Source organism: Raphanus sativus, chromosome 2, assembly GCF_000801105.2.
Source record: "Raphanus sativus cultivar WK10039 chromosome 2, ASM80110v3, whole genome shotgun sequence".
NCBI lineage: Eukaryota > Viridiplantae > Streptophyta > Magnoliopsida > Brassicales > Brassicaceae > Raphanus > Raphanus sativus.
Genome location: NC_079512.1, coordinates 6921935 through 6943974, shown reverse-complemented (window position 1 = coordinate 6943974; position 22040 = coordinate 6921935). Strand labels below are relative to the sequence as shown.

General features: G+C 29.1%; 4 protein-coding genes across 4 annotated transcripts; 2 read left to right on the top strand and 2 right to left on the bottom strand.

Moving 5' to 3' along the window:
* The first annotated feature begins 3898 nt into the window (after window positions 1-3898).
* Window positions 3899-4692, top strand: LOC108840556 (uncharacterized). The gene has a single exon (XM_018613396.2). The coding sequence runs from the start codon at window positions 4266-4268 to the stop codon at window positions 4467-4469; it is 204 nt and encodes a 67-aa protein (XP_018468898.1). The 5' UTR covers window positions 3899-4265; the 3' UTR covers window positions 4470-4692.
* A 571-nt stretch (window positions 4693-5263) lies between these two features.
* Window positions 5264-6192, bottom strand: LOC108841648 (early nodulin-like protein 22). The gene is made up of 2 exons (XM_018614402.2): window positions 5880-6192; window positions 5264-5587 (listed from the first exon to the last, which is right to left on the bottom strand). Exons 1-2 carry the CDS (start codon window positions 6088-6090, stop codon window positions 5382-5384), a joined length of 417 nt encoding a protein of 138 aa, XP_018469904.2. The 5' UTR covers window positions 6091-6192; the 3' UTR covers window positions 5264-5381.
* Window positions 6193-9165: 2973 nt separating this feature from the next.
* Window positions 9166-11074, bottom strand: LOC108817513 (heat stress transcription factor A-8). Its single transcript, XM_018590234.2, has 2 exons — window positions 10683-11074; window positions 9166-10221 (listed from the first exon to the last, which is right to left on the bottom strand). Exons 1-2 carry the CDS (start codon window positions 10908-10910, stop codon window positions 9325-9327), a joined length of 1125 nt encoding a protein of 374 aa, XP_018445736.2. The 5' UTR covers window positions 10911-11074; the 3' UTR covers window positions 9166-9324.
* Window positions 11075-18477: 7403 nt separating this feature from the next.
* Window positions 18478-20252, top strand: LOC108819091 (putative caffeoyl-CoA O-methyltransferase At1g67980). The gene is made up of 5 exons (XM_018592084.2): window positions 18478-18638; window positions 18772-18857; window positions 19200-19344; window positions 19583-19714; window positions 19822-20252. The coding sequence occupies exons 1-5, from the start codon at window positions 18585-18587 to the stop codon at window positions 20101-20103; spliced, it is 699 nt and encodes a 232-aa protein (XP_018447586.2). The 5' UTR covers window positions 18478-18584; the 3' UTR covers window positions 20104-20252.
* The last annotated feature ends 1788 nt before the right edge of the window (window positions 20253-22040 follow it).

Genomic DNA, 22040 nt, shown 5'->3' with positions numbered 1-22040 from the left:
TTGTTCGGATTCCACTCATCTTTTTAATTGATATATCCAGTCCACGTGAGAAATTCGAATTCTTAATTGACTGAATAAAAATGGAAGGATAATAGTCAAACTGAGATTAAACCTACTCTAGTTCTATGAATAACGTACAAACAATCCAAAGTTAGAATTAGAAATAACCTCTAACGACAGTAGGTCCCGTTTGTGTTTTTTTAATTAAAAATTATAGCTCAAACTTTTTTTTTGTAAATCTTTCTTGGTGTGTTGCACTGAATCGTCGTTTGCCTTAGTGTAGTGGATTTATGTTGCTATGTCTTAGTTATGGCTTCTAGTTTCATGGTATTGTCGTGGTTGTGTTATTATCGTTAGTCACCCGGTGTGGGTTTTAGTCGCCTTTTCTTAGGTGTTTGATCGTATGTCATCCCAGAGTGGGTTTTAGTTACCGCTTCTTATGGGCTCTTGGTTTTGGGGCTATTTCGTTGGTAGCCAGCTTTTGTATGAATTATGATATCTTTCATATGAATAAATTTCAATTTGGGAAAAAAAAATCTTTATTCCGTGTTGGAAATTTAGGTATGTTACCGCTTTTTCTTTTCTCTGTAAAATAAATTTCATCAGTTCTCAGGTTAGATTTCAGGTGAGTTTCTCCCAGGATTTCTTTGTAAGTTTGTCGACTCTCTATTCTAGTTTTGGAAGTTATGTATACAAAATTTTAAATTTAAGAAATGTGCCATTTTATATTTTAGCAAAGTTTCTATTTTTGGAAATTTTATTTACAGCAATTTTGATCCTAAGTTGTTGACTAGTATTGTAATTTGTCACATTTTCTGTTGATCTTTTCTAACCAGTGGCAAAGATGAGAGCTATTATCGTAATTTCTCGTACACGACTTAAGATTTAAAATATGTATAATTTAAATCTAATATTTTCAGTCTGTTTAAGTTGATTTTGTTGGAAGTCAATGTGTTTTAAAACTATGTTATCTGCTTAAATTGGTAACGCAAAACTAGAGGATTCAACATGGTTGGTTTGCTTCATTTAATGTTAGTTGTATTTGAGTAATGAGACAAGTATGATTCTGGTCGGATACAGAGATGTATTTATGTATGCCGAAAGAGTTGTGTAATGCTGTGGCCAGCTCAGTCGATCTGTTAAGCCATTCAGCAAATGAGATCGATAAAGCGTCTTGGGGTGGTGTGTGTGGAAAATAGTCCCATATGTGGCTACGTAGAGGGTGAATTCTACCGGGGATGTACGAGCACCAATCTCGTAATGAGGATCCTTGTTTCTTCTTTGAAAGCTTTAGCTGTTATGTCTGTTTGATGTTAGATTTAACAGTACTTTTGGTATAAGTTATTGTTGAATTATCAGACGACAAGTCACCAATAGGTTCCCCGATGAGATTTTCTGTCAGAGTTGTCGACTAGATTTCTTGTAAGTATGTGCCTCTCTATTTTTAATTTTAGGAATTTATGTTTAGAGAAGTTTCTATTTTGGAAAAGCTGATTTTAGAAAAGTTTCTATTTAGAAAAAGGGTGTCATTTTAGGAAATTTAATTGGAGCGACTATGAGCCTAAACTGTTGATTCTCGTGTTGCAGTTTACTACATCTTCTGTTTATCTTTTCTAAAGTGGCAAAGGTGAGGACTATTGGAGCGACTATGAGCCTAAACCGTTGATTTTTGTGTTGCAGTTTACTACATCTTCTGTTGATCTTTTCTAACAGTGGCAAAGGTGAGGACTATTGGAGCGACTATGAGCTTAACCATTGATTCTCGTGTTGCAGTTTATTACATTTTCTGTTAAATCTTTTCTAACAGTGGCAAAGGCGAGGACTATATAATGAAGGAATGGTGCCCTCATTTAATGACTCTGCATCTGCCCTGGTAAGAGCTTTAATATCTTTTCAGTAATAGATAAATAAGAAACTAAAGATATCAACTAGTATAAAATTTGTTATTTTATATGTGCATCACATATTTTATAGTTTTACCAATCCTGTTTTATTTTATTATATCTCAGCAAAATTATGCCTATAGTCAAGATAAAAATAAATTAAAAATATATAATAATAAACTTACAATTACCACTAACACACCTGTAATACATATTTATCTTATCTGATTTCTTAATTTATATTATTAAACATCATTTATGAAGGATTACATGGTTTTCAATATATATGTTTGCTTAGTTAAAAAACTTACCGCCATATGAACACATCCAAACTCTTCAACTTCATGGAGGTCAATAATAAGGCTTAATTTGGGGTGGGAACATTTATTTTTGTATTTGTTATTTAGTATATATTTTGTTTGTATATTTTTTTTGGTAACAGAACCAAGTGTTTTCATTTTTTTACCGGAAATATAAACATGGTAAATAGTCTATTACAACACGAATCAAATTCCGTTGACAAAATTTACAGCTGTAATCCCTTTACCAATAGAACTGACTCGTTCTAGTTTTCGTTCGTATTTCGTATAATTAAATACTCGTGTTGACCATATCAAATAACAAATCATTTATTTTAGTTAGTATAAAAGAAAATATTTAGTGTTGTTGGTTTATTATCCGTTATTTGTTACTTCTTTTTATTTTTGATTATTTTTTTCTAATGATAAAAAAATCTTTTATGTTAAATAAATTAAACAAAAATGGTATATTTACAGAAATATTTTAGTTTTTAATTAATGGATGTGGATACAAAAACCATTTATTTTGTTAATTAGTTTATCTATATCGATTTGAAACATATAAGAAGTAAAATTAATGGGGATAGTTTAAGTTGCTAAAATAAAAGGAGTATTCTTAAATAATTATAAATATTTATTAAGTAATTGGTAATTATTTCACAAGTAAAAAATAGTAATAATTGGAAGATATACTACTTTTAATAAGTATTTGAAATTGTAAGTAGTTGTTTTAACAAACTAAGTACTAATTCAAATTTTATAATTTCCTACATAAATCAAGCCAAGTAAAATGCCACATACATAAAAACAAATGGCCAGTATTTGGTTTGTGCCAAAAAGTATTATGTTTGTGCCTAATCGACTTAATTTTATGGTTTGGACAAGAGCAAAGATGAATGAAAAAAAAATAGAACAAAACATGCAAGCTTGCTAGGAACATCTAAAAAAAAATTCAACACTTCAAATTTAAAGTTTTGTGTAGTGAAACTTCAAATATGAAGTTTCATCTTTTATTTGAATTTAGGTCTTTACAATTAATTATATATCATATTTATGATTTTTTTAAAAAATTGTTATTATTTTAATCTTTAAAATTTTTATACCTGATAGTTGTATCAGATTTTTCTTATAATCTCAATTTTCACACATAAAATTAAATATTTTTTAAATACAATTTATATTATTTTAAACTAGAGTTAGACAAAAAAATATTACAAAAGAAACTTAATAAAAATATAAAAGACTACATGAAGACATAATTATTGTACAAATTTGAATATTATAATAACACTAATAGTCTGGTAAATTTGTTACGGAACTTTCAAAATATTGTCCAAATAAATTGTGTAATGGAACATTACGAAAATAATTTTATGAAATAATGTGGTATTTTGTTTGTAGTTTAATATTTAATTATTTATTTTATTGATAATTTTATATTTTAGAATAGATTTTATTAATTAATGTTTATTTAGTAGTTTTGTATATGTGTTTGTTATTTATAAAAAAATATAGTTTTGCATTAATTATGATAAATATATAAACGTTGGAGTAAACTACAAATGATTTTGAAATTAAGTTTGAAATTTAGTTTCTGGAGAATAACGTCTTGAAACTTTAAACATAAAATTTTGTAAACTTTGAAATAGAATTTTTTCGGAGATGTTCTAGAATATTTTAATGACAAAAAGTAACACGAGACTAATGCGTTTGGATAATAATTAACAGACTGATTAAAGAGTAAATGGTCCCAAAAGCATATCCTCAAGAATCTTCTGGTTGACCGACTTGAGTCCACATGGCAGCCTTTTGGTGTTTTAACGTTCAAAACCCGACTCTTTCCGAAGGCAACGTCCTTGTCTCACGACTCTCATCCTTCGCATTTGTTTATAAACAAAAGAGATAAGACCAAGAAAGAGTAGTAGTCGTCTCTTTGTAATAATAATATTCTCAAATCATTTCGGCGTTGCTCACCAACCTGATTTCTCTTCTACTTTCACATACAACTCGTGTCGTCTTATTAAAACAGGACATAGTTATTATAAAGGGTTTCTTTGTTTGTCTCGGGGTTTGTGTGGTGAAAATGGAGAACAAGAACAATCATGGAAACGAGGATGGTCCAAAACATAGCCAAGTGGTGAAGATAAAGAGAGAATTTGAGAAGATATGGCAACCATCACTGCATCAAGCGGAGATGAGAAGGGTCCTTACCGAGATCAAGAGGAGTCAACGTTCACGTTCACCACTTGGCTTAGGAGAGAGATCTATTTCCGTTGGGAACAGATGATCCATATTTGCCTTGCAGTCGACAGAGAGTTTAAGAAGGAGAGGAGTTTCTTCAATAGTTGCAGAGTTTGTTGTCTATCTGTCTCTATGTAAATACGATTTGGTTTAAATATGACCGATGTATAGTTGCAGAGATACGATGTATGAATCTGGATTTACATGACATGTATGTGAAAGAGATATTGTCACTATTAATGAACAAAACTTATATATATACAACAAGATATATTTATTGACTCGATCTACAAGAGATTTCAAAATCCTTAAAAAAAGAAATAAACCACATGTGGAGCTTACAAGGTCTCTTGTGGAAAAGATAATCCAACTTGAAGCATTAGAGGATAAACTTGACGGAACTCTTGTTAAACAGAGTGCTCTTAACAATGGTTTTAGAACCTCTGATTCCTCAAGTGTTCAAATGAGAGGTAGAACATAATTTGGGCGTTGAGAATTAAACAAAAGTTGAACAGGCCTCAAACAATAAATAAAGTCCAACAAACGTCCCATTTTGTAGTCAAAGGAAGCAACGGCTACCATGACCAAAAAGCATGGATCAAGTTCAAGTTCAACTTGATTTTATGTCATAATTATTCAAAACCAATTATATTTCGTAAAAAGTAATATGTGACGATGACACATTACTAAATTTGAGAAAGAAATTCTAAAATAATGTTTTGCTGATAACCTTGCCAAGGCAGCTCTATCTCATCTTTGTAATTCCTCCTCTGTGGAGTAACTCATGCTTCTCTAAATATTAAGGTTTGCCCAAAAACATTAAAAAGGAAAGTACGGAATGACATAAAACATGATAAAGTTATCAGATAATGTTTCTATTAATATGAGATTTTGAGTGAATAAAGTCTTACAAAAAAAAACCCATGCAATGATAATTCCACTTTCAACTAATTAATTACTAACTTATTGCTCTTATGGCCATCTTTAAACCGGCTGAGCAATCAGCAGCATCATATGTCCCGATGTAATAGCTAAGACCATATGGAAGTTGGATCCTATCATCGCCTGATGTGTACTCTTTCGCATTCTCGTTTGCTATACACGTTTCATAGCCGGTACGATTTACCACCATCACATTGCTAGACTGATAATCGTATTTGAATTCTGCAATGCAACACCACATTATATCAATATATAAATTTATTGTCTAGAAATATTTACCCTTTCTAGTAGAGTTGGTTCGATGAACAAAAATAGATGGGTAAATTCAATTCGGAGTTGGTTTAGAGCTGTAGTGGATCAATATCATAACATAACACCTTAATCCGGTTGTAATACATAGATTGGACCGGACCTAGATGATTTATCCAACAAGTCCTCTCTTATTTAACTAAACTATTAATATATTTTCTTATCAATAACATTAATATGATTTTTTTTTAATATAGTTCCATACCGAGAATATCACCAGCGTAGAAGATTTTGCCTCGTGCCCAAGTGTCCATTGGAATAATCGCGTCCCAACCATACTGGCCGCCGACATAGTAGGTGGCCTGCTTCCGGGCATGGGAAACATTATTGGCTAGAAACAAACACAAAACCGTCATGATGATAGCCATTGGTACTGTTGGCGCAGCATATGAAACATGTACGGATGATTGAGCCATATGAGTCAAAAAAGTTAAAGTGAACTAGACAAAATCTTTGTGATTTATTATATAGACTGCTGATTTATATATGTTGTTTGAGGAGACTAATACACATGTTTATCTAAAGAATATTATATATAGGGTATTATAAGGTAGTGCATATACTAGTTTTCCTAAAGTCAATGCTTTAGTCAAACTATCTTTTTTTGTCAACAGTTAAATTATTTTTTAGATAATTTTTTATTGCATTCCTTATATATTAAAAGATAAATATAGACTGCTGATTTATATATGTTGTTTGAGGAGACTAATACACATGATTATCTAAAGAATATTATATATAGGGTATTATAAGGTAGTGCAGATACTAGTTTTCCTAAAGTCAATGCTTTAGTCAAACTATCTTTTTTGTCAACAGTTAAATTATTTTTTAGATAATTTCTTCGTTGCATTCCTTATATATTAAAAGATAAATATTTTTACAGAATAACCTTTGAGTGATGTATAATTTACACCTTTGTCATGCTGCAGTGTCATCACCTCGTACACTCACATGAAACTTTTTTTTGTTGCTAAGAAACTCACGTGAAATTTTAAATTGCCTTTTAGTCACTAGATATATTATAATGATTGCCATTGTGATTATTTTACATGTTATTGTGCAATATAGAAACTAGGGCTGGGCGTTCGGGTATCCATTCGGGTTTCGGTTCAGTCCATTCGGGTTTCGGGTTTTCGGGGTCAAAGATTTCAGCTCCATTCGGATATTTTTAAATTTCGGTTCGGGTTCGATTCGGATCTTTGCGGGTTCGGTTCGGGTTTGGATAACCCATTTAAAATGTTTTTAAATTTTCAAAATTCATTATATACTTTAAATTTTCAAAATCTATAAGAAAGATAATATATTACATATAAATTTTCATAACATATATGTCAAAATAACTTAATTTAACATATAAATTGGTTTTCTTTGAATATTTGGATAAAAAATCAATAGATATTTAACTATTTTGGTGTTTTGAGTATACTTTAGCTATTTTAAACATTTACTTTTGACTATTTGCATATATTTTCTGAGTATTTTGGAAAACTTAAAGGTATCTTATATATTTTTAATATTTTTAATATACATTATATATAAAAGTAATGTATATATTTAAGTATATAAATTTATTTCGGATACATTTGGGTACCCAAAATATTTCGGTTCGGATCGGGTTCGGTTTTGGTTCTTTAAATACCGAAATTTTGAACCCGTTCGGATATTTAATCAATTTCGGTTCGGGTTCGGTGCTACTTTTTTGGATTGGATTCGGTTCGGTTTTTCGGGTTCGGATTTTTTGCCCAGCCCTAATGGAAACTAGTTAAGATTCATGCCTTGCACGTGATGAGATTGTATATACAAACTATTTTCATACTATTAGTTTTTTTCATTCTTTCATATATTATGAAATAATAAAACAATAATATATATATTAAATAATTGAGAAGTCGGTAACTATTAAATATATAGATAAATTTTTGTAAGTACATAAATCAAACCAACAACTTTTATATATAATTTATATGGTATATATTAATTTTAAATGACATTAACATAGATATATAGTACATAATTAAATTTAAAGATGTTAACATAGATATATTATGTATAATCATTTTATGGTAAATAAATCCAGATTTTTTAAAAATATTTTATATGGTATATAATTATTTTAAATGATATTAACATAAATATATAGTATATTTTAATATAAATATCTACTAAATAAGGGTTTCTACTCATATGGTTTTATGATCATTTATATTTATGTAATAAAAAATAAATCACTGATAAATGAGATACAGTTAATGGTTTACTAGTTTATGATCGTTTTCTGAAATTCAGTGTAATGTTCGAAGTTAAAATATTAAGTTCTTATATTTGCTCAAAGAAAATTTCAAAATTAAAATATTTTTATATCTTCATATGGTATATATTAAACAATATTAAAATAGATATATATTTTAACTCATTTTTTTAAATGAAACTTCCTGCTCGTATAGTTTATACTCATTTTTATTTTGTTATAGTAAAAAATTAAACCATTGATAAAAAAATAGTGCGGGAGTTTAAAAAAAAATTATTGTAATCTTTAAAAATTTTAAACTTCAAAATATAAGATTTACGGAAAAATCAAAATTTTATTTTTATGGCTTGTTTAATTTACTTTAATAATATAACATAAAAATGATAGAGGATACATAATTTTTATCAAATTTTTATTAGTGAAAATCATTGATTTTTATATATACTTTAGTCACATGTTAAATAATTATGTAGTTTTTATTTAAAGAAAGAACGAAAAGAATAGTTAATTTTATAGTTAGTTTAATAAAAAAAATAGTATATAATTAGATGGATCAACTTATTTGTTTAAGAATTCTGAAAATCAATTTGACATATGTCATAGTTCAAATGTTGTAGTGTTTTTTAAATAATATATAAGGGATTTGCTGATCCAAAAACAAATGTGTGTTAGTGTAGTGACTGACGCTGAAGAAAGTAACTCTTTAAGGTGTTCTTATTCCAGTTGTGAAGTACTATATGAAATAGTACAATAAGTGCTATGTGAAAAGAAGTTGTGTAGCTAACTTGAGGACTAAATTTGGAACCGACTTAGAGCTGAACTAAATGCCATTTAGAAGCTAAGAAAACTATGATTTACCTTGGAAAAAGGGTAAATCATTAGAGGAATATTTCTAGAAGGCTTTGAACAAGACTTGAAAATATTCCACAAGGAAGATTTAGAAATATATGTTTTTGGGTCGAGACTCGAGAATAGATCTAGGAACATGTTAGACTAATGTTTATATTTGAGTGTGACATGTTAACTCAAAAAAAGTTAACAAGACACTTTCTTTTCTTGTAAAGAGAAAACCTCACTATTGTTTCTATTGTAGTACTTTGCAAAATAAATAATGAATTATACTTGTATGTATTAGACCAATCTTGCACTTAATCCTTTACGAACTCAATGTACCTAACAGTACGTGTTCAAATTATTGGTCATGTAAATAATGCTTTTACGGAGTATAAAGTAAACTTCTCAGTAGATAGAAAGTCCAGGTTTTCTTTAGCAAGACCCTAAACTCCTAAAGCATATCTTTAAGAATAGCTCTGGTCAAAAATAATACTCCAGAGCCTACTTATAATGTTTTCACTACCTAACAAAAGTTTTGATATGTTCAAAAACTCATCATTTTCTCTTTCTATTCATTTGAAGCCATCAATGCTATCTGCTGTGTTAGAATCTCAAGATTCCTAGACCTCTCTGGAGTAAGCTGTCCAAAATCAAACTCATCTGCTCTCTCCATTTCCTCTTGTATCAGCTTCAACGTACCGCTCTTGTCTAACTCCATCGGCTCACACTCCTCCTCCTCCTCCAATGTCCCATCATCCTTACCTTTCTTCATATTCTTCTTCTTCTTTGAAGGGCTCAACAACAAAAGCTTTTCCCATGCTCCATCATCATACAGATCAGGTATGATCAAGGGCACATGATTCTCATCCAAGCAGAACTTCAACATATCCGCGTTTCTCAAAAAATCATTCAAGTCACTCGAGCTTGACTTTGCTGTTCCCTCTGATGGTCTCTGCTGGTATGTTACTACAGGAAGACCATTAGAGTTTGATTCTCCTTCCTCTGTAACTTCTTCCAGAATCGTTGCTCCTCCTCCTCCTCCTTCACCTTTCCTCCAATTCTTCTCCTTTGGTTGAAGTAACTGAACCAACAGACTTGGATTCTGCATAACCATCACCAGAAACGACAACATCTCTTGCTGACTCTCTTCCATTCCTTGAACTCTGTCTTCCAAGTGAAGCATCTTCGTGTCAGTAACCTCCTGGTACTGCCTAACTTTGACAAGCTCCTGCGCCAATGCCTTCTTATCCCCTTTTAAGATATCAACTTCTTTCCACAGCTCAGGATAAACTTCCTGACAAGTTTCACTTGTACTTTCCTGTTTTCTGGAAACGCTTTTGCTCTGATGATCACTACTACTCTGAACATTCTTCCTCCGGATAACATTCTTTAGCAAGTCCTTTCGACCTCTGACAAACCAATCATGCGCAAACTCATAATGATCCGCATCAACTTTTCTAAAACCCTGAAACCAAAAAGACAAAAAGGTACACACTTTACAGAAGCAGAGACACATCCAAGATTCAGGCAAATGAACAAAACATATTTTCTTCATACCCATTTCATTATCTAACCAAGGGAGTGACATCAAGTAATCAAATAATCTCAAAAAGGTACACACTTTACACGCAAAGAAGGCAGAATCAAGAAATCAAGATTTCAAGAAACAGAACAAAAACACAAAACAGAGCAATCAAGAAAATATCATCATAGAAGCTAAAGAAAACATCTTTTCTTCATACCCATTTCATCATCTAACCAAGGGAGTGACATCAAGTAATCAAATAATATCAAAAAGGTACACACTTTACACGCAAAGAAGGAAGAATCAAGAAGTCAAGATTTCAAGAAACAGAGCAAAAAAAACACAAAACAGAGCAATAAGAAAATAGCAAAACTAAAGACTGAGAGAGGAGAGGGACTAACGTAGATGTTGAGCTGACGGACGAAGCTAGAGAGATTGCTGTGTTTAAAGTATTTAGGCAAGAGCTGAGCAGAGAAGAGGGTCGTGTCCGAGATAACGAAGCTGTTGTCGTCTCCATTAGCACTCCACGAGATGATGGAATCAGTGGAAGAGTCGTCGACCATCTCGTAGCATTTCCTCAGGAACGGCGCCACTGACGAAGACGAAACACCCTCCGATGACTTCACCATAACCTCTCTCGAGTCTCCGATAAAGTTTTTGAATTTTGAATTAAAGAAAAAGGAAGAGACTTTTGGGGATGCGTCGACTTGTACGCAGGGCAAAGGATCGCTCTCTCTCTCTCTCTCTCTCTCACAATCAAAAGAAAATTGCAAAGAAGAGACGATTCGTCGCCAAGTTTAGATTTTTTTGTTTGTTTGTTTGTTTGTTCGGAAAAGTCGTTTTAAGATATTTTTCGAAGTATTCGGGCCCAACCTCTCTCCCAGCCTTGTTTAGGTATTTACATAAACCGACTTTTCTTTTATAGACACAGCGGATACTTTGCAACTTTACATAGAAACATTAAACCAATTCGAATTTGACAGAAAAATCAAATCATATCCACTTACTGTATATACCATATTATAAATTAGCGAAATTAGATATTTAATTTTTTCCAAAATTTTAAGTAGTGTATGGTAGTTTTTATTTAATTAGATTATTTTAAATTTAGATGGTAAAAGTGTATATTACTTAAAATTACCATTTCAGTTTTATTATATTTGTTAATATTTTTAGTTTAGTTTTAAATTTATGGATATAAATTGAAACCTCGTATTTGTATATCAAATATATTCAACGTGTAAATTTATAATCATAAATATATTAAGGTGTTGTTTGTTTGCTCATCTGGATGAAAATCAAATCTATATTCGTTTTATGCATTAAAATAGTACACGTAGATGGATCACCCAACTAAATTTGTAAAATTCATCTCAAATTCTCATTCAAATAAAGGTGAGTCTTCACGAAACATCTCGGTGAAAGCAAGCCTCACCAAAAAATAAATTTTCCGTCAAAATCATAAAATATACAAATTCCCAACTAAATCAGTAAAATAAACTTTCCCGCCAAAACCGGAAAAGCGTAGTTTCCCGTCAAAATCGAAAAACACAATTTTCCGTCAAAACCGGAAAACACACAATTTCCCACAAAAATCGAGAAACACACAACTTCTCACCAAAACCGATAAACTCAATTTCCCGCCAAAACGTAACTTCTCATCAAAATCGGAAAACACACAATTTTCTGCCAAAACTGGCAAACGTAATTTCCCGTAAAAATCGAAAAAGTGAAATTTCTCGTCAAAACCGGAAAAATACAATTTTCCGCCAAAACCGGGAAATGCAATTTCCACCAAAACTGGAAAAGTGCAATTTTCCGTCAAAACCGAGACAACACACTTTCCCGCCAAAACCGGAAAATGCAATTTTCCGGCAAACCTAGAAAAATATATTTTTCGCCAAAACCGGAAAACGTAATTTCTGGATAGAGAAACAAATATAGTCAAACTACATCGAGATGAATTATTTGAATAGATCACCTAGATGGATCATTTGGATGGAGTTATATACAAACGAACAAACCCTAGGTTTTAACTTGTAGTATAGCAAAAAAATTGAAAATAATTTATATTGATTTACATGTTCTAAAAACAAATATATCTTAACTTGATTTAAATTTTTTATAATAACATGAGAGTTAGGATAATTCAACTACTTAAACATATTGATCTGATTTTTTTGAAAAGTAAAGATATACAACTGATTTTTAAATTAATTTTAAATCTCTATTTGATAAATTAAGTGAAATTATTATTAATTTGAATATAAATTAAACTTCATTTTTTGAAAAGCAAATTTTGTTTGAAAAATATATAACTATGTTGTTTAATACATATTTACATAATTTAATTTTATAATCATTAAAGTAATTGTGGTTCTGAATTATATATTATATTTTTAATTTAAAATTAATTATATTTATGGAATATACAAAACCTAAGAAGATTTTTTAGTTTTAAGTTAAAACTTAAAACTAGATTTGGACCCGCACAACCGTGCGGGTGTTAATTTTCTTTTTATTTACATAGATATATAGTTTTTACTTCAAGAATGGTATATATCATAATTACATATATGTTTATGTGCATTATACAAACATAAGTATGTTTTCAACATACTTTTTCATCAAATCAATTATATATAAATGTAACATGTTTTTGTATTTTTGTTTATATATTTTTGTTTGTTGAATAAGTGTTTTATTTTTATAAATTTTTAAAATATGTAGTTTGGTAAAATAAAAAATAATTTTGCATCACGAAAGACATGGTAACTGACTTCAAAATTATAAAGTTTAACAAAAATTCAACTTATATCCTTTTTAGTTATAATTAAAAATTAATTGATTAAACAATTAGTATTTGATTGTCTAGAGCTGATTTCATGTTTTGTATAAAACATATAAATGATATATATTTTCGATATATAGGGATTATTTGATCATTCTGTTAAGAATATTCTTTTTAAAACGTTCAAGTAACCGGATATTTTGTGATTTAATTTTCGATATATAGGGATTATTTATTTATATTATGGCTGCAACAGTTTTTTTTAAATGGTTTTTGTCTAGAGATGATTTCACGTTTTGTATAAAACATATAAATGATACATATGATATGATTTTAACTTTCTTTGCTCCAAAAGCAGTTTGTATATAGTAGTACCGGATCATGAAATAGTAAAGACAGTTAGAATATTACTTTTCAGAATATATGAGAATACTATATGATTACACCTGCACTGTTAAAAAGAATATATATTGCATGTAATATATCTTGCACGTAATATACTTCGCACTATAGGATAACATTAGTGGTTGAACAATAGGGTAATGTATTGGTTTATGTTAACCATGGGCGATTTTGTAGGAGTTGGTTTAACATTTAATAAGGATTAAAAATGAGTTATGCTAATCATGGGCGATTTTATAGGAGTATAAGAGATATATTATGGTGACATTTCTTAAGTAATAAATGAATGAGTTGTGATTTCTAGTTAGGGTCCATTTTTTTAAATATCACATATGAATGAGAAGTCATGACTTCTTTTTTAATATAATAGATGAATTACCGGATTTAATAAATTTTTTATTTATTTTTATGTTTGGATAATTTTATGTATTAGTTTAATAATCTAATATAGCAAATAAATTTAATTTATTCATTAAGGGTACTAACCATATTAGCCCCTCTATTTTTTATTGAGAGAGTTCGAATGTATTTTAGCCACTTTTAGTTTTTAATTCCTAGGTGTTTTGCTTGCATATGCGGGCATACTTATTTTACCGATATGCATTTTCAAATAAAAATATGTCATCATTTCAATTCTTTAATCTGCAACTATGAAAAATAAAACATGCCAAAAAATTTCATCAAAAACTTCATTTTTAAGTATATTTTTCATAGTCACAAAAGTTCAATATCTCCGACTTTGTAAACTGGTATTATTCAGAAGTTGTATATTCGACGACTTTGTGTGTTGTCCTATTCCGGCAATCTCTCTGCTCCTCACTACAACATCAAGAGATCCAAACATCTTCAGAGATGGTCTTCAAATGGTCTCAAAACATATTGTTTAGGTTCTTCAATGTTGATTTCTCTATGTGTTCTTTTGAACGAGGATGTTATAAGACTACAAATGAAGATTTTCTACGATTTTTCGCTCCTCAACCACTTATATTTTTTGTAGTCTTTTAGTCATGTTAACTTATCAGTTTGCCATTATCAGTTTCCCATTGAGTATTTCTCCGATTATGACCGACTTAGTTTTAATTTTCAATATAAGAATTTGGTGTTAAAAAGTATATTTTCATAGTTATATATTTTTTATTTTGATCAAATTCATAGTTATACCTATTTTTTCTTTATCTTTATTCCTTTTTTCTTGAAAAGGTTTTTTCTTTGTTCTTATTTTTCGTTTCTCACATTATTGTTTTTTTCTTAATCGACAACATGATCAAAAAAAAATTTAGTCAAAAAAAAAGAATTAGATGACTACTTTCATCTTTATCCTTCACCTTTTTCTTGTATATAATACAGCATATTCTTGGTTAGTAGTCAAAAATATGGTCATTAATAAAATTTATGACAACCTAGAATAATAAAACCTAGAACAAAAACCTACGATTCTAATACCTCTTCTTTTTAATTAGTAGTCAAAATTATGTTGATTAATAAATTTCATGACAGCCTAGAATAATAATATGGAAAAACCCTACGAAGAAATAGGATGATAATAATACGTATAAAAATATTATATTATATTAATTTATGATTGATAAGGAAAATAGTACAGATAATATGTCAATTTTGATTACATTAAATTATGACCAAGTATAATTTGTTATTACTAATAGATTTATGATTAATTATATAATAATTTTATTCATTAAGGGCGACAATGTATTTAACCACTCTAACTTTTAACGTGAGAACTCCGTTGCAAAAAAATCACTTCGCAAATAATAGTATAGATATTTAATTTAATATTAATTCATAAGTATATATTAAATTTTGGACTTCTGCTAAAATGACCTAAACTTTTTGATCAAATGCAAAAATAACCTCAAGATTTTCTGAATATATAATTTGTCAAATTCATCCTAAAAGTTCAAGATATTCAAAAACATACTATTTTCTCTTTTTGTCGAAAATGATTGTTTTACTCTATTATATTTATTTTCATTTTTTTTATTTACAATATTTCAATTATTATCAATACACTAACCACCGTAAATAACGCTCTAAATACATCCAAAAAACGACATCTACATCTTCATATCTCTATTTCTTACACACAAAAATCAAATCTCTTTCATTTTCTTTCTCATTTCGTTCCAAAATTCCAACATTTTATTTCAAAATTAATAAGTTTATTGGAGTTACTCAAGTTCATGGTTCTTGGTCAAGAACGAGTATGTAACTTTCATTAAAAGGTTATGTGTGTTTGGAGAAACTAAAAATGAATCTTACCGTATCTAAAAATGATATTTGAAATTTCAGATTTACTTTCCGAAGTAAACTTTTTAGAAGTCTTCTTGATATGTCAATGCATAAGTTAGTTTTGCAATTCATTTTTATGTGTTTTCATAGAAATTTCTTTAGAAGTCTTCTAACGTTTCTTTGTAACAGAAAAAAAATCGAGTAAACTTCTCTAGAAATTTTATCTGATAAACAGATTAATTTTGCAATTGACCGAAGTTTTGCAGAAATTTGACTTTTCCAAGAAGATTTCGGGACAATCAGTCTCTGAAGTATCGGCAGGTTAGTTTGCAATTAAAATAAAGAATATTAATTAGAAGACTTCTCAAAAAGATCTATGGAAGAAGACCTTCGACCTATAAGTCTTCTCTTAAAAAGTCAAGCATGATCAATTGTAAAACTAATTTTCGCAGACTTCTTTACAACTCTTCTCTGATATAATCGAAAATTCAAATACAAAAATAAGCTAAATTTTATAAAGAAAGAGAGTAGACTTCTTGAGAAGTCTTTTTTTATAAAATTTTAGTCGCAAAAACAATCTAAATCGAAGATTTCTGTCTACGTCAAAATATTTATTAAATTTGCATTTACTCCTAATAAAATGACTTTTGATATTTTATTGTTAACGATGTATATTAGTCAATATTTAAGTTCCTGAATAAAATTCATAACTTAATTGGTTATAACTATGAAATTACAAACTTTCAAATTTATTAACGTATTTAGCTAATGAAAATGATTTCTTAAGAAGTCCTCTCTTGATTTTTTTTTGAAAATGATGTTCTATCCTAATGTGTTTTAATGTGATTTTTGTTTTGCAAATAATGCTTCAGTTACATTTAGTTCACGGAGAATTATGGAGAATAGTTGGTGAGACATAATTCTTGGGATTTTGTGGTTGATAATGTCAAATGGGGAAAAATGATGTATGGTTCTATATAATACATTTTGAACATATTGTTATGTTTGTTATGCTTTGGAACTTATACTATTGTGTTATGAACCTTTTTGGCATCATTATTTTATGAAATTATTGTTACGTTTGTTATTTTTTAACTTGTGTTAGTTGTTATAATATTCAAGCATCCCCTATCAATTGCACAACCATAATCTTAACAAAAGATTTACAACGAAGACAATAATTTATGATTTCAGGAATTTGAATGAATGACTAAAGCATTGACAAAGATTTTTTTGTCAGAATGGAAAAAAGTGGATGTATTATTTACAATATTATATAAACTGTCAAAACAATAGTCTACTAACCCTAAGAAAGAACTACAATTTTCAGTAAAATTTAGCCGTGGATTAAAATACTTCTAGAGCTTCTCTACCGTTTGTAAAGTTCTCTAGAAGTTTTCTAATTTGCTTTCAAATTTCATTTCGCTTAAATTTTAATTTTTCTTTTAGTTTGCGTGAAATTTGCCGAAAAATCTGATTGTGATGTCTGCTAGAAAAATCTCACGAGAAATCTACTATAAAGTGATATATATAGTCTGATATATATATATATATATATATATATAGTCTTCATACTTGAAAAAGAAAAATGCTTATATAAAATGTTTAAAATGATTTCAACCAGATTTTTTTTCAAAAAAGAAATCATTTAAGCTTAAATAAGGAGAAAAAATTACAATAAATTTAATATATATTTTTATTTAAATCTAACATATAAAATAAAAATATAGTTTGAATCTATAAGTTTTACAACAAAAATTATAACAAAAAACATAATTACAACAATTTTGAATTTTTTATTTTTATTTGGTTTTAACACACATGAAATGAATATATCAAAAATTTAGTGATCTATATTTTAATTTTTAGAAAGAAAGACAAATTAAAATTTTAAGATAAAATACTATGTATTATTATAAATACTTTATATGTTTTGTAATATATTTAAGTTTTTCTTGTTTTTATAAATATATCCTATTTTATAATTTATTTTATAAGTATTTAATATATTAATATATTTATAATTTTATAATAATTAAGTGAAACGATGTAAATTCGTTGTCACTTCGTCGTTACATTTTAATTTTACTAAATCTCTTCAGCCTTTGTGAAGCTTCGCGAGTTCTTCATCTCCATGTCTCAGTTGTCAGCTGTGTTGGTCACCGTATTAGTTTTTTTTTTCTTTTATCTAAAATAAAAATATATAGCAATGTCATTTGAAGAATACATCAGATTTAGTTAGAAGATTTTAAAAGTATGGAGATCAAGAACTCATGAATCTGTGTGACATCCATACCTTCAAAATCCTCTAACTAAATCTGATGCATTCTTCAAATGACATTGCTATATAACTTTATTTTAGAAAAAAAGGAAAAAAACTAACACGTCACAGCCAATTAATTTATGTGATTAGTCAATGAAACATTGTAGATTGGTCATCCACTAGTACTGCCCCCCCCCCCACCACCCCCCACCCCACACAACATCTTTCAACACTTCCAACCGGAAAAGAAATAAAAGTAAGTATATTAGCATCCAATACTATTTTTTTCTTTTATCAAAGCATCCAATACTATTCAAATAATTGAATTTCATACCTAAGCCTTGGTTGAAAAGTAGTCGATAGGATCCATATTTTTTTAATTTTTTTGACAACAGATAAGATCCATATTCATTGGTCTTTAATTCTCGTATAGACTCTAACATTAAAGCTGCACAATTAGTTTGACCAGAAGTAGCCAATAACTTTTTTTTCTTTTTTTTTTTGAAACTAAGTAGCCAATATTGACCAAAGTGTAAATCTATCTGTTTATAACTAAGACACCTTCCAATCGTATCCTCATTATCACGAGACTGAAATATGGCGGATGAAATACCTTCCAAAGGGATCCTCAAGAGCGAAGCTCTGAAACAGGTTTTTGTTTCTTTTATAATTTTCTTTCAAAACTGTACATGATCAACATATAAATTTTGTTGATATATGCAAAGTTTGGTTTTGTCTGGATAAAAAGATCTTTGATATGTTTGGTTGTGTTCCACCGTCACAGTACATCTTAGAAACGTCAGCATATCCAAGAGAGCATGAGCTACTCAAGGAACTTCGTAAAGCTACAGTCCAGAAATATGGCAATTTGTAAGTCTTCTTATCTTAATCAATAGATCCTAACTAAACCAGATTGTTAAATTAAGAAAACTTATCTTTAAACATTTTGAGGATTGGATAACAATATTCTTAGTTTTTTTATTAATAGAAATACAAATGGTTTGTGTATTTCAGTGAGAAATAACTAAATAGTAACACAGAGACTACCTGAAAATGTTTCATTTCTGTGTCATTACTATATACCTTCTATTATTACAAATCTCCTCCATGGAGCCTACGTAAACTCTACTTCATATTAATGAAAATCAGTTGTTATGAAAAAAACTATATAATTATATATTATTTTTAAATTGGATTTTATTGAAAATGCAGAAGCGAGATGGAAGTTCCGGTTGATGAGGGACTTTTTCTATCGATGCTTTTAAAGATCACGAACGCTAAGAACACTCTCGAGCTCGGTGTTTTCACTGGTTACTCTCTTCTCACCACAGCCCTCGCTTTGCCAAAAGTTGGCCGCGTAATGTTTCAGCTTCTTGCTATAATCGGTTATATTATTTGCTTCGTATGTACTTTAGAAAGTGCAACTAGAACAATTAAAAATAACCTACAGCAAGTTCTAAATAAGAAATATAAATTGGAACTTATAGCATTCTTAAGTAATTCTGATAGATCAACTATACATTTGATAAACAAAATCTGCATAGGCTCGATGAATAGTTTGAGATTGACCGTCTAGAACAATATTTTGGATGCAGATTACTGCAATAGATGTTGACAAAGAAGCCTACGAAGTGGGACTAGAGTTTATCAAGAAGGCAGGTGTTGATCACAAGATCAATTTCATTCATTCCGATGGTATTACGGCCCTAGACCAATTGGTGAATGATGTACGTTAAAAAAATATGTACATATTCCAAATTTAGTAATTAAGCTTCACTTACTATTTTTGACTAACGATCGTACGTACATGTTCCAAATTTGAAAAAAAAAACAGAATCAGGAGTTTGATTTCGCATTTGCGGATGCTGACAAGTCAAACTACCCCAACTTCCATGAGAGGCTTCTGAAATTGGTGAAGGTTGGAGGAATCATTGCGTTTGACAACACCTTGTGGTTTGGTTTTGTGGCTGAGGACGAAGAGGGAGTTCCTGATCATATGAGGGAATATAGAGAGGCTCTTATAGAGTTCAATAAGAAATTGGCTTTGGATACTCGTGTCGAAGTCTCTCAGATTTCCATTGGAGATGGTGTCACGCTCTGCAGACGCCTTATTTGATCAAAAGAGACTACTTAAGATTAAAATCAAAGTTTGGGAGTTTGGAATAAATCTTTTAGATACTTCAATAATCACTTCTTGTCATTTTATCACTGATTTGCATTTAATGGTGTGTTTGATATATGATCAATCCACATCTTCTTCGCATACAGCATACTCATCTGTTGCACAATGATCATAACTGGCCAGGGGCGGACCTAGAAAATAATTTAACATGTGGCACAATATATATTAAAATTTTAAATATAATTTATTTCATTAAATTATATATATATATATATATTAAAATTACATTATAGCATTTCTAAAAGAAAAGTTACAATTTTAAATATAGAACTTTTTAGTCTTCAAATTTCTTTTTCAAAATTTCAAATCAGTAAGATTTTATTAATTACTATTTCAGTAACTTTTATATATATGTGCTACTTATTTATACAATGTTTATTTACATATTAATTTTGATAAATATAAGGACCATAGACTAAAACACAAATAATTTTGATAAATATAAGGACCATAGACTAAACACACAAACAATTTTAAAGTTAAATTTGAAGTTTTTCTTTTAGAAAAAAACACTATGAAACTTAAAATATATAGATTTGTAAATTTTAAAACAGAGAATCTTTTTAAAGATGTTCTTAGTCATTAAAAGCTTACAATTTATAAGAAAATATATCATATAAAAAGAGATAAATATTTTTCTAATTTTAAATATCTCATTTTAAGTAATTGTAAAAATAATATATAGCACATAATATTTATTAGAAATTATTTAATTTAGTTTTTGTTTTAATCTAAGGCTGAAAAATAATAAAAACAACTGTTAGAATAATATTAGAGAATGGAAAGAAAGAAAACAGTTGTGGAAAAAAATATATTATTGAAGGTGGCAAAATAAATGAAAAAAAGGAAAGGTGATTAAAAGTCCATGAATCATTTCTTCTGAGAGAAGAAAACCGGTTAGTGGACTCGAACTCAAAAAGGATGAGTCACCACCTGACCTTCTGAACCACTTGAGCTAAACGATAACATATGTATGATTACTTCATAAGATGTTTATATTATTTAGTATGTGGCATGTGCCACACCCTTTACACAGCTGGGTCCGCCCCTGTAACTGGCTGGATGTGTATCATTTTCTATCGATATGTTAGTTTATGAACTACTTTAAAAGTTGTGTATATATGGGTTAGTAAAAAATTATATAATTTGTGTTGAACTAAAAGTATAACGACCGAAATATTGGTCTATGAAATAAAATAAAATGATTTGAATATGTTTGTGAATACAAAACAAAAAATAGATATTTAGAGGCAAACATATGAAAAATGTGTATGAATTGTATCAAATCGAGAGTAAAACACAGTAGAAATAAGCACATTGTTTTAGCTTGGAGCAAATAAATATAAATAATAAATATAAAACATATTTGATCTAGAGTGAAATACATGATGCGTTTACAATATTAGGATAAGAAATAAAGTAAAAGTGTATAAAATTGATAATTGTATTTGCGATTCGAATTGTCTATGCATCCATTTTAGAATTGAGCGTAAATTCTTTTTGTATAATAAACTGAGAGAACATACTAGAAGTGTTTCTATGGAGTTAATTCCCCCTCCAGGGCCTCCAGTGATGACCTCTCTTCCCTTTTATCTTGTTTTATTTCCTTTGGATATGTCATCATGTAAAGTTTTCTCCTCCCTTAATTCCTCATCATAGTTATTAATTGGTGAAGTAAGTAGTAACCATCTATAAATAGTAAATATGAACGTTGACTATTTCTAAACATCATTGGTCATTGATCTTTTGACTATTCCAAGCTAAATAAATATTCTTAGGTTTGTGGAGATAATGGGCTTCCGAGAAATTTCTCACTAGGAACCATTATGGAAGATAATGTACCAAAGATTTTATTTTCTTCAGCTTTTCGA

What these genes read in the sequence shown, in the direction of transcription:
- LOC108840556 (XM_018613396.2), top strand. Translation starts at nt 4,266, where the DNA reads ATGGAGAACAAGAACAATCATGGAAACGAGGATGGTCCAAAACATAGC.
- LOC108841648 (XM_018614402.2), bottom strand. Translation starts at nt 6,090, where the DNA reads ATGGCTCAATCATCCGTACATGTTTCATATGCTGCGCCAACAGTACCA. An exon ending in CTACGCTGGTGATATTCTCG is followed by an intron (nt 5,588 to 5,879) that starts GTATGGAACTAT and finishes GTTGCATTGCAG; the next exon opens with AATTCAAATACGATTATCAG.
- LOC108817513 (XM_018590234.2), bottom strand. Translation starts at nt 10,910, where the DNA reads ATGGTGAAGTCATCGGAGGGTGTTTCGTCTTCGTCAGTGGCGCCGTTC. An exon ending in TCCGTCAGCTCAACATCTAC is followed by an intron (nt 10,222 to 10,682) that starts GTTAGTCCCTCT and finishes TTTTGGTTTCAG; the next exon opens with GGTTTTAGAAAAGTTGATGC.
- LOC108819091 (XM_018592084.2), top strand. Translation starts at nt 18,585, where the DNA reads ATGGCGGATGAAATACCTTCCAAAGGGATCCTCAAGAGCGAAGCTCTG. An exon ending in AGAGCGAAGCTCTGAAACAG is followed by an intron (nt 18,639 to 18,771) that starts GTTTTTGTTTCT and finishes CCACCGTCACAG; the next exon opens with TACATCTTAGAAACGTCAGC. An exon ending in TAGACCAATTGGTGAATGAT is followed by an intron (nt 19,715 to 19,821) that starts GTACGTTAAAAA and finishes AAAAAAAAACAG; the next exon opens with AATCAGGAGTTTGATTTCGC.